This window comes from Miscanthus floridulus, chromosome 9 (genome assembly GCF_019320115.1).
Source record: "Miscanthus floridulus cultivar M001 chromosome 9, ASM1932011v1, whole genome shotgun sequence".
In the NCBI taxonomy this organism is placed as follows: domain Eukaryota; kingdom Viridiplantae; phylum Streptophyta; class Magnoliopsida; order Poales; family Poaceae; genus Miscanthus; species Miscanthus floridulus.
Genome location: NC_089588.1, coordinates 140317435 through 140333253, shown reverse-complemented (window position 1 = coordinate 140333253; position 15819 = coordinate 140317435). Strand labels below are relative to the sequence as shown.

Sequence of the window (15819 nt, the reverse complement as noted above, 5' to 3'; positions counted from 1 at the left end):
CACGCATCCCCTTCCTACTATTACTATTTAGGCCCTATTAGTTTCGTCCCTAAAGTAAAGGGACTATTGGAAGGGATTATATATAGAGGGTGATTAGAATGGATGATACCGGTTATCCCGATCGGACGTTAAACCAACAAGGCCTTAGAGATATATTACTCTGATCCGGCTAACCCATATACAGGAGTAGAATGGCTACAACAGATCACAAACAGATGATTATTTTGAGCGGCGCCAATAGATATGCATACCACAAGGCAACTTTGTTTTTTTTTATATATATACTCGGAACAAGATAAACAGTACAAGATGAGCAGCGCCAATATAGACATGCATACCACAAGGAAATAGAGCAGTCTGATCACAAGTACACGGCGTTTTGCAGAAAAGGAAATCGGGAGGGCACGAACTAGCTAGTATGCCTACTGCTTCAGTTCATAGTACATACACATAGACATAGTTAGGCATTGTTGTCACCGATGGGCAGCACTAGTGGAGCTGATGCCGCTGGGTGGGAGGTTCCCATGTCGCCATGAGCGTGGAGCTCCGTCCTCTGCAGCCTCTCCGCCAAGGTCTCCATTCCCATATACGACAGAAGGAGCCAGACGTAGTTAAGGTACTCACCGCCATTGCCCAAGCTCTTGGCGTGCAGGAAACCTCTGCACCTGGAGGCAGAGAAGCAGAGCATCTCTACCCACACGCCCTGGATCACATCCCGCATCTTTTTCTGTCCCGTCTCCTCCTCCCCGCCTATGCTCATGAGAACCTCGGCGAGAACCCAAGCGTCATGAACCAAACCGGCTTTCTGGGTGATCTTTTGGGCGAGGTCTTTATCACCCATCAGCCCCCTGGAACCTGCCTTTCCATTTCCATCCAGCGAAGGCCTCTCGTTGAACATGTCCTTGAGCTCACCATATGCGACTCTGAACAGGCTTCGCCTAGAACCGGCCATTAGCATCTCCGGGTTGACAAACAGCAGATAAGCCATGTAGTTGGAGATCACCATGCAAATAGTGGGGTCGTCCTCTTCTCTGGATCCACCAGACTTGCTCGTGCCCACCATGGGGTAGAAGCAGAAGTTCGTGGCGAGGTGCCAGAGGATGACACTCTCGTCAAACGGCCTCTGAAGGCTCCGCTCCAGCTCCAGCTCCAGCACGCCGCTCCCGCCACTGCACCTCACTGTCTCCAGAGTAATCTGGCCTCGGCTGTCATTGAACTTGTGGTAGGTAGGCACGTCCTCGATGTTCTTCTTCCACCCGTTCTCAATAACGTGGTTGAGGACGATCCCAGTGATGGCGCGAGAAGACTTGCACGGCTTCATGTTCATGCAGCACAACTGGTTGATGTAGTCCTTACAGACCATCGGAAAAGAGGACCTCCTGTTGCAGGCTAATAAGTACCCCATGAGGTTGCACTGGGAAATTTGATCGGGCCATTTCTTCTCTTGAAGTGGAGAGCAATCATTGAACACGAGAACATTAGTGATGTACTCCAGAGCGGCAGTACAGCAGAGCAGGATATAAGTAACCTTGACATCAATGCCGCTATAAACTTCCCTGTGGCTCTTGTGGAACAACCCGATTGCCACAAGTGTAAGAACTACAATTACAGTCCGCACCAAGTAACCAAAACATCTTTTGTCACTGCAAATGCAACCCCCAATGCTGAAGAGCTTTGGACGCACTTGTTCCTTGCTGTAGAGTCGATTGAAAGTTTTATAGAGCCCGGATTGCAGCAGATCATGTGCTCCCTCCGGGTCCGACAGCAAACGGTTTAGGCTGCTTAGCCGATAAGAGTATGGGGGTGGAATGTCTACGAATAGACTGTATGGTGGCTCTAGATCTCTATGACCTCCAGGGCTCTTCGCTGCAAAACTGCTTGCTCGAACGTATTCCTCAAGTGAACGTATCCCTTCGTCTGAGCTTGGTGGACTTGGAGTAGTGCCGTCCACAAGACTATTGATGCTAGCGTTCTTGAGGGCCCATGGCTTCTCCATGCATTTCACAATCCCCGGGATGAAAATCAGGATTGCTGCTTGCAGCAGTCTCTTATCTTGTGGCCAGGACTTGCAAAACACATAAATGGCCACGGCAACCTGAGGTATATATATAGGTAGTGGTGGACAAATTAAATGTGAGTATATCTTATTAAAAAAAATGTGAGTATATAGTAGGTAGTGGCCGACAAATTTGACTAGCCTAGCCTTTTTCACACAAAAAAACTGAATACATTTGTACAATCTATTATCTTAATATTTGGCCAACAAAAAAGCCTCCACATTAATTTAGGAAAATCAAAATACCCATTAAAAGTTGCCGCATATACCTACTTATACATTTAATTAAGAGTTCAAAGTTCCCTCTATGTCATTGAATGTATAAAGTTTGTATCTGATACATTTAATTAAGAGTCCAGAGTTGAGTAACAATCTTTTTTCTGCATTATACTTTGATCTAATCTATATAATATAGAAACAAAATTTACATCGTGCAACACGATTGGTTAAATTATATAGAATAAAGATTATAAGACCCAAGACAAGAGGATGGTAAATGGTAATTGATGTAACCATATCATGGAATAAAACTACAAAGGTCTACTTATGAAAAACAAACAATATAGTTATGTACTTTTTTTCCTCGACAACAAAGACATGGATAGGCTACTAAATGAACTAACTGGTGGTGCTGCGAGCTCTATATCAACTAAACAAAAGGATTACTATCTAGGTGTTTGACGGGAGATGTTGATGCATGGAATATAACACTACAACACACAGTGCTGTTGAGGTGCAAGACAAGCATACAGAGAGATAATAATTTATTAATCCTTCATACATAGTACGTGTATCCGTATCCACTCATCATGCATTACCCATGTACTACTGCATAGTTCAGGCCCCCCTGCTATTAAGTCCGTATCCTCCGCATTACCTTCCAATTTGTATTGGCACACTGCGACTAATATATACTTTATGTAAATGTGGGAAACATTACGTGTACGTAACGTACGGCACCATGTCATAATGACGCATCTCATATTTCGCTGCATAAAAAGGTGATTTCCTACTGTTATGTCAATTTTCGGTATCATTTATTTTTTAGAAATCTGATCATACAATGAACAGTACACACTACCACACTCAGTGGCTTTGCCGAGTGCCAGGGGCACTCGGCAAAGGACACTCGGTAAAAAATGGGTCGGCAAAGGTGTCTTTGCCGAGTGCCCGACACTCGGCAAAGTTGAAACCGAAAAAAAAACCCGAAAAAATGGGAAAAAATGAAAAAAAAATTTAATCGGTGGAGGCCCCCACTGGCCAGCACCCGCCCATCTCCAGCATTTTTCGCATAAAATTCGCAGCAACGCGGCCGACGGGTTTCGAACCCATGACCTCCCCCTTGCGCGCGTGAACCTCCTCTACCACTACACAACACTGTCACTTGTGTCTGGATTCCGTTTTAGTTCCCAACATATTATACTAAACCGAGTGTAAATTGTTTGTTTGATGCCCTAAATGAATTCAAATAAAAAAGTTATAAACCACAAAGTTTCATAACTTTTCGAGATCTACACTTTTAGTTTAGGAAGTTTTTCCATCCGAGGTCGTTTACAAAATTTGAAATTCAAACGCAGTTTTGCATGACAAGATGATTTCAAATCAAAAAGTTGCCAACTATAATGTTTCATAACTTTTCGAGATCTACAGAGTTTATTTTGGTTGTTTTTCCATCCGAGGTCGTTTGAAAAGTTCAAATTTTAAATTTTTGAAATTCAAACACAGTTTTGCATGACAAGATGATGTCAAATCAAAAAGTTGCCAACTACAATGTTTCATAACTTTTCGAGATCTACAGAGTTTATTTTGGTTGTTTTTCCATCCGAGGTTGTTTTAAAAGTTCGAATTTTAAATTTTTGAAATTCAAACACAGTTTTGCATGACAAGATGATTTCAAATCAAAAAGTTGCCAATTACAAAGTTTCATAACTTTTCGAGATATACAAAGTTTATTTTGGTTGTTTAGTCATCTATTCATCCGACATGGTCGTTCTAACATTGTTCACAAATCTTATATATCTCTCTTGTAGTTTCATCAACTACAAGAGAGATATGTTAGATTTGTGAACAAATTTACTTTTACTTTGTCATATGAAGAAAAGACCAAAACAAACATTGTACATCTTGATGAGTTATACAACTTTATAGTTGAAAACCTTTTCATTTGAATTAATTTACTGCTTCAAAATGTGCTTTGAAATTTTCTTTGCCGAGTGTAAAAAAACAGTCGGCAAAGAGCTTCTTTGTCGAGTGTCAAAAAAAACACTCGGCAAAGAAGCTTCTTTGCTGCCGAGTATCAAAAAAACACTCGGCAAAGAAGCTTCTTTGCCGAGTGTCAAAAAAAACACTCGGCAAAGATGTAAAAAAAAAACACTCGGCAAAGAGCTTCTTTGCCGAGTGTAAAAAAAAACGCTCGGCAAAGGCGTCTTTGCCGAGTGCCCGAAAAACAACACTCGGCAAACCACTTGGTACTCGGCAAAGAGCCGGTCTCCGGTAGTGACATATGCATTCAGATATACTCCCTCCATCCCTAAATAACTGTCGCCATTAGTGTGCGTGCCGCAAGTTTGACTCAGTTTGTAGAAAAGACATGCAATATTTGTATCTCCAAATAAATTTATTTAAAAAACTACTCCCGCTGTCCCTAAATAAATAGATTTTTAGAGTTGTTTTAAGTCAAACTATTTAAACTTTGACCGAATTTCTAGAAAAAATTGTCAAGATTTATGGTGTCAAATTAGTATCATTAGATATCCCATAGAATATATTTTCATAATGTGCTCATTTTATGTCATAGGTATTGTTACTTTTTTCTATAAAGTTAGCCAAAATTAAGAAAGTTTGACTGACACGGATTATAGGAATTGATTTATTTGGGGATGGAGGAAATAGATTTAAATATCATTCCAATGATACTAATTATATACCATAAATATTAATATTTTTTAATATATATTTAGTTAAAGTTATTTTTCGAAAAACGCAAACGATAGATATTTAGGAACAGAGGAGTATATATATAGAAGTAGCACGATACACGAATGAATAAATGTAAATGACAGTTGATGCACCAACCTGGGACAGCGCAGTTAAGACGTGCCGCTTCCATAGCTCATTGTCTTCGATGTTGTAGGCAGTTATGCCATCCTGCCCGCCAAGATGCAGGAGGAGGATTGGCGCCCAGAGTGCCTCCAAGCTGACGCTGTAATGGTCTGTGGATACCCATTCCTGTTTCTGATGGCGGTTGTACAGGGTGGCGAGGGCGTATATCGCTATAGCGTCGCCGCCTAGGTAGGCCAGCCAGGTCAAAAATCTAAACCAATCTGGGATACGGCCCTTACGCAAGAATGCGGCGACGCAGAGGAAGTACTGGAGAAAAAGGCTGCCCAAGACGAGGATGCGGAGTTGCCACACGTTCCACCACCCAACTGCCTCTGAGAATCCCATTATTAATTATATTGTCGATTAACTCACCACACTTGATGTGACTGGCATCTAAGGTCCCCTGCTCATAATTTTATAGACTGGAGTATGAGATGAAAAAAAAGAGCAAGTCCAAGAGGTTAGGTAAACTTAGGTATTGAAAAGTAGAGAACCATTTCTCCAAATCAATTTAGCACCTCAAAATAGAACTTACTAGGGGGGTTTACATTATCGATATTTTGAAAATACAGTGATCAATAATAAACGGAAATATCAGAAATCTATCGATGAATAGAAATTTCAACCAAAATTTATAGAAACACCTTACTTTGTACTGAAAAAATCATGCAGATTATGTTCAAACCATTTGAAAGAAAAAAAAAAGAACACAAAATAGTATACAAATGATAGGATACACTTTCATTGCACAATTCTACACACCCATTGGACTGGATAGGCTCATATCTGGCCACATTACAACAAAATCACAACTATTATAACACAGTCCCAAATATTACAGCAAAGTCCCAAATAACAATCCCGGGATCAAATGAGCGAGCAAGAGCAGACAGAGCGGCTGCAGCTGCGTAGAGGAGCGGTGGACGGGGCAATTTTTGGGGTTTTATTAGGGCTGTGTGGGGAATTTAATCGCTAGGTTCGAGCTCATGGGTGCTCGTGGACTGAAATTATAGCAGTAAAAAAATCATGAAATTTTTAATCGATAATTGTTTTCTATTGACCCACAGTGATAATACCTCAACAAATTCTGTAAAGCGAGTCCTCTATATACTTTTGAACATGTATTACGTCCTCGGTTGTTTAACCAAATTGATCCTACCATGAGTCGGTCGGGCCACATATGCCATTCACGAAGCCAGCCCCTCACTATGGCAGAAGCAGAAACGATTTTTGCAGATGGTAAAAAAAGATCTTCAGGACCGGTTTCTACTGGTGGTTTCGTTAAGAAATCGATCCCTAAAAATACTTTTTTTTTACCGTGGCTTTAGGACAACCATCTCAAAATAGATTTTCTAGGGCGGTTTCTCTACACACTACTACAGAATTCGTCATCAACGCCGACACTTTCATCATCTGCCTGCTCCAAACCGTTGGTGATACTAATCATCGCCAGTTGGTAAGTCGAACCATTGGTGAAATGACATTACACCGCTAGTTCGTGTTATGAACTGTTGGTAAAGATGGGGGTGATTATCACCGTTGGTAACCTGGTAACCATTGGTGATAGTTCATCATCACCGCTGGTTCGTGTTACCAACCAGCTGTGATGATCGCCCAGTTTTCATTGTTGAACCGGCGGTGAAATTTTCACCAACGGTTGGACTTACAAGCCGACGGTGATAATCATCTTGCAACATAGTAAAGCTAATAACTTCTTCAAATCAAGTTGGATAAAGTCAAACTTTATTTGAAATCATTACGATCCCAAAATTCTGTTTGAAGTTCTCATATTTTAAAATTTATTTTTTCGAATTGGTGAAATAACCTTAGATGGGAACTTTGTAGTTGATGACTTTTTCATTTGAATTCATTTATGGTCTTAAAAATATGATTCAAGTTCTTACAATTTGAAATTCAAATTTTTTATACGGTCTTGGACAGTAAAATAATAAAAACTAAAGTTGTAGATCTTGATGAGAACAACAACTTTGTAGTTGTTGACCTTTTCATTTGAATTCATTTGTGGTCCTTAAAATATGAATCAAGTTCTCAAAATTTGAAACCCAAATTTGTCAAACAACCTTGAATGGCAAAATTACCAAATCCAAAGTTGTAGATAATTACAAATTTGTACTTGATGACTTTTTCATTTAAATTCATTTAGGCTCCCAAATATTGGAAAATCATAAAAAGTGAATATAAGGGGAATGTATATGCACTTTGGGCACTAGTGACTCTGGGGTGAAGTGGTTAGCACAGCTACTCCTAAGAGCATAGGTCTCAGGCTTGAATCCCGCTAGCACATGCTTCGCTACATGAAAACCGCTCCCATCACCAACGACTTTCACCACAGAAGGGAAAACCAATGGTGACGAGGGATCTAGGAACCGGCGGTGATGAGCAATCTGTAGCAGTCACACAACTGCACCTAAAAACCGATTCCTAGATCCAGTTGCTCTGAGAAACAAACCGATGGTGCTAACCTATCATCACTGCCGGTTATCACCACTCCCAGCACCAATGACTTTCACCACCTAAGGCTATCTCCAACAGCACGAAGACCCATTCAGCGGTTTGGGTCACGGACAGTAAAAGGAGAGGGCACCCAAAACTTGCCTTCTCCAACCGTCAAACGCATCTTCTTCCCCGACACTCCCTCCCCTTCTTCTTCTTCCCCGGCGGACCCATCTCCCGGCCGGATCCGGCGCTCCCTCCCCTTCTTCTTCTTCCCCGGCCGTCCCTCTCCCGGCCGGATCCGGAGCTCCCGCCCGCGCTTAGCGAAGCCCGCGCCCGGCGGAGCTCGCGCCCGCGGAGCTCGCGCTCGCGCCCCGCGGAGCTCGCGCTCGCGCTCGGCGGGGAAGGAGCTCGCGCTCGCGGCCGGCAGAGCCGCGCCCGCGGCCGGCAGAGCCGCGCCCGCGGCCGGCAGAGCCGTGCCGGGCGGAGCTCGCGGCCGGCGGAGCTCGCGGCCCGGCAGAGCTCGCGCTCGCGCTCGCACTCGGCGGGGAAGGAGCTCGCGCTCGCGCCCGGTAGAGCCGCGCCGGGCGGATGTCGCGGCCCGGCAGAGCTCGCGCCCGGCGGAGCCGCGCCCGTGGAGCTCGCGCTCGCGCTCGGCGGGGAAGGAGCTCGCGCTCGTGGCCGGCAGAGCCGTGCCGGGCGGAGCTCGCGCCCGCGGAGCTCGCGCTCGCGGCCGGCAGAGCCGCGCCCGTCGGAGCTCGCGCCCGCGGCCGGCAGAGCCGCGCCCGGCGGAGCTCGCGGCCCGGCAGAGCTCGCGCCCGGCGGAGCTCGCGGCCGGCAGAGCTCGCGCCCGGCGGAGCCGCGCCTGCGGCCCGGAGCTCGTGCCCGCGGCAGAGATTTGCGTCGCCTGCAGTCGAAGACGCGTATTTGCCTTTCGCTTCGGCTGATAGGCAAAATGGGTCCGGTGTTTGGGTGTTCTGTTGGACCAGTGTTTGTTAGAATAAACCCTGAGCACCCGCTAACTATATTTGGTAGCTTAGATTGTTTAGTGGCTAAGCATGGCAGGCGACATGTCTTGGGTGTTGGGATGGCAACAACCGATTGTGGACATGCCGTGATTGTCTCGGTTAGTTTGTAACCATGTATGACTGCATGTAATTTCTTTATAATGAATAGAGAGACACTAGAAAAGTTGCCGCTTGCAGCACCAAAAATACTTGTTCGTGTTCTCTCATTGTTCATCCTCATAGAGTCCTGACAATTGGCATCAGAGCCGGTTCACCATCGTAGGCATGTCTTCCCAGTCGCCTTCCAAGATCAAGCCGACTGAAGATGCCGACGGTGAGAAGAAGCCGAAGTCCTCGCGATCGCCGCGACGTCGCCGTGGCCGTTCCGGCAGTCGTCACCGCTCTGGGTCACGGATCGTGGAGCGCATCATCGAGCGCCCTTCCGCCAACGTCGCGTGGCCGATGCTCACGCGAACGAACTACCCGGAATGGGCGCTGGTGATGGAGGTGAATTTCCAGACCCTCCGCGTCTGGGACGCCGTCGACATCGGCATCGACGAGGACCCGGATGAAGATGAGTACCAACAAGACCGCCAGGCAATGGCGGGCCTCCTGCGCTCGGTCCCCTCCGAGATGTGGGGGACGCTCGGTCGCAAGCGGACCGTGAAGGAGGCATGGGACGCCGTCAAAGTGCTCCGGGTCGGTGACAGCCGCGCGCGCGACGCTAGCGCGCAGCAGCTCCGCCGCGAGTTCGGCGCGCTCGTCTTCAAGGATGGCGAGTCCGTCTCCGAGTTCGGGATCCGGATCACGTCGCTCGCCGTGAACCTGCGCATCCTCGGCGACAACATCACCGACGCCGAAGTGGTAAAGAAACTTCTGCAGGTGGTTCCCGATCGCCTGTCTCAAGCCGCCGTCTCCCTCGAGATGTTTCTCGATCTGAACAACACGTCGATCGAGGACGTCGTCGGGCGGCTGCGCGTGTTCGAGGAACGCGGCAAGCCGAAGGAGATCACGGACGGCATGGGGCGACTCCTGCTCTGCGAGGAGGACTGGGAGGCGCGTCGCAAGAGCCGTCGCGAGCACGAGAGCTCCGGTGGCAGCGGCGGCTCAAACGGTCGCGGGAAGAACCATGGCCGCGGCCGCGGTCGTGGCGGTCAAGGCGCGACGCGCGACGACCACGACGGTCACGGCGCGGGCGCTGGCAACGCTGGTGGTGGAAAGCCGCCGCCTGGCACGGCCTGCAAGAAGTGCGGCAATAAGGGCCATTGGGCCCGAGACTGCCGTGGTAAGAAAAAGAAGGCCGCGGCCCATGTGGCCCAGGCTGAGGAGGAGGAGGAACGGGCCTTGATGTACATCGCCGCTGTGACGGAGGTAATCGCGTCGCCTGTTTCCTCTCCCCAATCCACACCGCCGCCGCCGCCCGCCGTCGATGCACGCGCGCGCGTCCACCTCGCCGAGCCCAAAGTCCTCCTTCATCTCAGGGAGGATGAGAAGGAGGCGGAGGGGCCCTGCCGCTGGGTCCTCGACACCGGAGCGACGAATCACATGACCGGGTCGCGCCACGTCTTCTCCGAGCTCGACGGCAGCGTCACCGGCACAGTCAAGTTCGGGGATGGCTCGGTGGTCAACATCGAAGGGAAGGGCACAGTGCTCTTTGCCCTCAGATCTGGCGAACACCGCCGGCTCGACGGCGTCTACTTCATCCCGCGGCTCACCACCAACATTGTGAGCCTCGGGCAGATGGACGAGAACGGCTTCAAGGTCGTCATCGAGGAAGGCATCCTCCGCATCTTCGACCTGCACCGTCGCCTGCTCGCCAAGGTGCATCGATCTCCGAGCCGCCTCTACTACCTCGACATGAACATCGCCGCCCCGGTGTGCCTCACCGCGCGAGTCGGCGACGTCGCCTGGATGTGGCACGAGAGGTTCGGGCACTTGAACTTCCGTTCGCTGCGCAAGCTGAGCCGGGGCGAGATGGTGAAGGGGCTGCCAGACATCGACCACGTCGAGCAAGTCTGTGAGGACTGCGTTCTCGCAAAGCAAAAGAGAGCGCCGTTCCCGCAGGCCGCGAAGTTCCGGACGAAGGAGCAGCTCGAGCTCGTCCACGGTGACCTCTGCGGTCCCATCTCCCCTGCGACGCCGGCCGGGAACGCCTACTTCCTGCTGATGGTCGATGACATGAGCAGGTATATGTGGCTCACCTTGTTGCGTTCCAAAGCAGATGCACCGGCGGCCATCATGACCTTTCAGGCGAAGGTCGAGCGGGAGACCGGCAAGAAGCTAAAGGTCCTCCGTACTGACAACGGAGGAGAATTCACCTCAGTACAATTCGGTGAGTACTGTGCAGGCGAGGGAATTCTTCGTCAACATTCTGCGCCGCACTCTCCTCAACAGAATGGCGTCGTGGAGAGGAGGAACCAGATGGTCGTGAACACGGCGCGCTCCATCCTGCGTGCACGGAGCATGCCGGGCTTCTTCTGTTGGACCAGTGTTTGTTAGAATAAACCCTGAGCACCCGCTAACTATATTTGGTAGCTTAGATTGTTTAGTGGCTAAGCATGGCAGGCGACATGTCTTGGGTGTTGGGATGGCAACAACCGATTGTGGACATGCCGTGATTGTCTCGGTTAGTTTGTAACCATGTATGACTGCATGTAATTTCTTTATAATGAATAGAGAGACACCAGAAAAGTTGCCGCTTGCAGCACCAAAAATACTTGTTCGTGTTCTCTCATTGTTCATCCTCATAGAGTCCTGACAGTGTTTTGGCTACGCAAAACGCGGTGTCCAACGCATTTTACGTTTAGGTAACATTATTGGAGACAGTCTAAGGAGCCAAAATCGACGGTGACGAGGGATCTAGGAACTGACGGTGACGAGCAATCTGTAGCAGTCAGACAACCGTACCTAAAAATCGGATCGTATTCTTGGGGGCTGTTGGCTTAAAAGAGCTGTCCATGAAAATATATTACCAAGGCCATTTTGATTTAAACTGATCCACAACTCAAAATCTGTTTAAATTTTTGAATTTTCCACGGTTTTTGAAATCTCAGTTTCCCATCAAATTTTAGACCCAATATTTCACCACTTCATTCAAAATAATTTCATATGTTGAGGACAAATATATGCTTACACTAAAGTAGTAGTTAATACATAGTTAATTGACAAACTATTAATTTACAAACGAATACAACAGGTGCGCCCAACATTTTTCAGTTAACGCAAGCATTTTCCTGCGGCCACTAACCGCAAGTGCTGTTGAACGGCCAAATGGTGCTGAGAAAGCTTGCAAATATGCAGGCCCAGAACCATCACCGAGAAGCATTTCCATATGTGCTTTTGCTAATATGAATCTTGAGGCAATGAGGCAGTGGGCGGTCAGTTACCTGGTGCTGGAGGACGTGAGCGCGCTCTGTGCCTCAGCAGCGTGACGGCAGTGGCGGCACCAGCGCGCTTGGCTTCTCGCTTCTGTCTTTATCTTTCTTCTCCTCGAGCTGCTGCTTTGAGCGGCGAACTGAATCGGGCCAGGGTGACGCGCTTAAATAGCCCAGGGGCGAGGACAAAGGCGGACGGTGGCTGGGCCATGGTGTTTGATAACAACACCAGTCAAGCGTCCACACAGTTTTCGTCAAGCTTGTTCAGACCTGCGTCCACGTATACAGACCGACAAGTATAGGAGCTGTTCGTGCGCGGTTGTGGGTTTAGCTAGCACAACTGCGTTGCAAGCAGGGAACTATGAGGTACTATATTTTTAGCTGTCCAGAGTAGAAGGTGAGTGATGGGTATACTAATATGGATACTGTTCCTACAGAGTACGTACCAATGTGAGGCTGCTCGGCGTCTCGCACGGTTCACCGGTGAGGTGCAGGACAAGTGAAAGTCACCACTAATCGTCAGTCCACCAAGGCAGAAGGCGGCAACCACAAGGCAACCCCTGCCAATCAGGAGCAGACGGAATGCCGCTCAGCCGCTGGCGCACATACCGACCTCCAAGCGGGGCGAGGTGCTCCTCATGTAGAGGATGGACATCGTGCCGCCGGTAGCTCCAGTTTCATCCGCGTCCAAACGAGCATACGCCGACATATTCGTAAGGAACTTGACGCCGAGCCACGTGGCAGCTCTGGACGAGCTGTTCCAGCAACCAACAACAGGGTTGGTAAAAGAGCGCTCTTCTCGGATGGCGGAGTAGGGTCGCGCAGCCAGCAGCGGAGACGCCCAGCTCCATAGGTTGTTGCGCTGCTCTTAGTTCGGTTGTATACTATTTATGTAATATCGAAGTTTGAAACAGTCTGCTAGTAAGATCCAGTCACAGCTATAAGACTACCTAGGGCGCTCATCTGAAGCGTGTCGTTTGTATGGTTAAACTCTTCTTAATTACAATGATACGTAAATCTTTTGCGTATTCGAAAAAAAATGGATACATGAGCATCCGCCCTAAAAAGGAGGGGAGCAGCGGGCTACGTCCCATGCTGGGGTTTGGTTAAGTTCTCGGATGGGGTACACATTAACACATACATGTAATGTGCAGGTTCGTCTCAGCATATGAGCCGTACACGTGGCATGGTCGTCCTGATGGTATGACAACCTAGCTACGTATTAACGGTTGTGCATGTGTGGACGGCAGTAAAGTGGTGAAGAAAAAAGCACAGAGGTAGCTGCAGTATGGCTGCATTCATCATATCAGCTATACAGCTACAGGCAGGATACAGGAAGGCCCCCACTCGCATGCTTAAATTGCCAATATAATTGACATCAACATGGTTGTCAATCTCGTAAAAAAAATGGAGCAAACAAGAGAAGCATCAAGTAATTAGTGGCTGCACCAGCTGGGTTCCAACAGTTGTGGTGGAGGCCCCGTTCGGCTGACCTTAAAAACCGGCTTGTTCGGTTTCTTTTTTTCAGTCGAAATAGTGTTTTTCTCTCACAACAATTCAGCCGGAACAGTATTTTGGCTTCTTTTTGTAGCCAAATTTAGCCAAACGAACGGGGCCACCCTTCGATTCTACAGAAGTCGGGTACAAAGGAGGAGATGGGTTCAGGGAAGAGAGGACTAGCCACAGCAGGATTGCAGGAGTTAGGTGAAATGATAGAGGATTTCACAAAGAGAAGCAAAGTATTTGTTTTTGTTGGTTGCTTATGGGCTTATGGCATATAGAGCTTCTCGTAGGACAAAGGTGGCCGACAGGGCACCCTTCATACAGCTTTATTCGAAAGCTCATTCTTTGCACGAATCCTATTGTACTCATATCGGGAAAAGAAAGGGAGGAATTGGATTCAGCTTTAGCAAAGAAGCAAAGAATTTTCTTTTCTTCTTCCTCTATTGGACTTTGCAGCTTTGGTCCAGATGTCCTCTCTTTTGCTTGTGGGCTCTAAGGAGGACTTCTTTACTATGACTAGTGATGCACAATAGTTGTATTCGAAAATAGAGTGACAATTAAAGTTTGATTATCTGATCAGTAGATTCCATCATCTTTATTTCTCAGTTCTAGCCTGGCAGTGGCGGCATAAGGAGGGGATGTTGCATCACATGAACAGTGAAAAATAAGTTGTATAGGAAACAGCAGTCTAGAAACCATAGTAGTCAGTGAGTCAGGTACTCCCTATTTATTGAAAAATCACGTTAAGGAAACAAATGGACTAATTATTGTCTGAACATAGGAGATACGTACGGAGTAACTGGCAGTCCGGCACACAACTGGTTGAGACCTTGCTAAGCAATTAAGCATCACCATCCCACACACTGAAACATCACCGAAGTAGCTGGAGTAAAAAGTAGAGAAATTCTCAGTCAAAGTACCAAAGTTTTGCAGAAGATAAAAGAAAAGGAACAAGATGTCGGAGGAATTTTGGAGAGCGAAACATGGTAGCGGAAAATCTGACTTGGTAGCGAACCTTGTTCGGGACTCGGAGTGGGAGCGTACTGGAACTCATTCTAACGCCGCCGGAGTCGATCGGCGGTGCGTTGTGGACGGTAGGACCCGCCAGCGAGGCGTTGAGGAGTCCGCCCTTCCCCAACGATGTGCCATTTGGCAACGCGCCGCTCAGTGCCCCGCCGGCGCCGCAGTTCACCCGTTCGGTGGAGTGCCCCACGGTGGCTTCCCCTCCTCCCGGACACCTGCGCCGTCCTGTGCGAGACTGCGAGTGTGCTTGCGGCATCGGCGAAGGGCAAAACTGAGCTCGTGGGCCAAGTAAGATGGGCCTAGGTGCAAAGAGATCCAAATTCTTGTGGGCTGCTCCTGTTTGACGGAATGGCCCATCATGCATTCGCCGACAGATGACGAACTTACGTATCGGGACGACCCATGGGCGGACACGGCCGGGGCCAAGATTATTATCAGGGGCCTAATCGTATGTCAAACAATAGTTTACGCACCTTTTCGGATCTTAGATATTCAGTGGCTGGCTGGGCTCACAGTAAGCACGCTTGACAATCAAAATTGGCCCAACTCGGCTCGCAGTATACATGCTTGATGGTCGAAACTGGCCTAACGTTTGATGGGCTTGGCCGCTTTGGCGGCCTGTAAGTTACGCAGGCTGAAGACGAGCAGAACAAGCTTTCTGTTAATGATCTTGGCCTTTAACAAAAATAGAGGCTTTTATCCATGTGCCATTCTAAAAGTTTGAAATTATCTTGGAGCTATTAAAAAGTTTAAGCAGTCACAAGTGCCATTGGTCGGAACTTTTTTTTTTTTTTTTGCCCTCCATGCTATTCTGTCCACCTCCCGTTAGGTTTTTACCGTTTAATAGCCGTGACATAAGGGTCCGACCAGTGAATATATCCATAATACCCTTCTCTCATATCCTCTCTACCTGGTGGGGCCAAGCTGTCATCGACGCGACACCTTCTTCCTCCTCAAATAAGAGCAGCGCGAGCTGAGGGTCTTGGGCATGGAGCCGACATCCGTGCCAGGACAGCCGACGGGTGCAGCGGCACGGTTCTCGGAAGCCTTCAGATCGATGCTGTCGACCTCTAAGCGCGAAGCTATGCGCGAGCTGCTCCATGACCGCGCAAGGCGCGGCAGGCGAACGGATGTGTCGCAGTAATTGTGCGCCTCGCACGTCGCCTTTTCATTTAGTTCCCATGAGAACATCACATATACCTGTTTCGAACGTGCGTGGTCTAAACAGCCGCACGAGGCGTACCGTTGTCAAGGAGCTCATCCTTCGGGAGAGAGTGTCGGTGGTATGTCTCCAGGAGAC

At 48.2% G+C, this 15819-nt stretch overlaps 1 protein-coding gene across 1 annotated transcript; it reads right to left on the bottom strand.

Annotated features, from left to right (window-relative positions):
• Positions 1–244: 244 nt before the first annotated feature.
• LOC136484343 (uncharacterized) lies at positions 245–12118 on the bottom strand. The gene is made up of 3 exons (XM_066481595.1): positions 12006–12118; positions 5132–5561; positions 245–2095 (listed from the first exon to the last, which is right to left on the bottom strand). Exons 2-3 carry the CDS (start codon positions 5501–5503, stop codon positions 461–463), a joined length of 2007 nt encoding a protein of 668 aa, XP_066337692.1. The 5' UTR covers positions 5504–5561; positions 12006–12118; the 3' UTR covers positions 245–460.
• Between the last annotated feature and the right edge of the window lie 3701 nt (positions 12119–15819).

Bases quoted from the DNA above. Each gene is read 5' to 3' on its own strand.
- LOC136484343 (XM_066481595.1), bottom strand. From the start codon at position 5,503: ATGGGATTCTCAGAGGCAGTTGGGTGGTGGAACGTGTGGCAACTCCGC. The intron at 2,096-5,131 runs GTTGGTGCATCA...TATATACCTCAG, and splicing joins TCTTAACTGCGCTGTCCCAG to GTTGCCGTGGCCATTTATGT.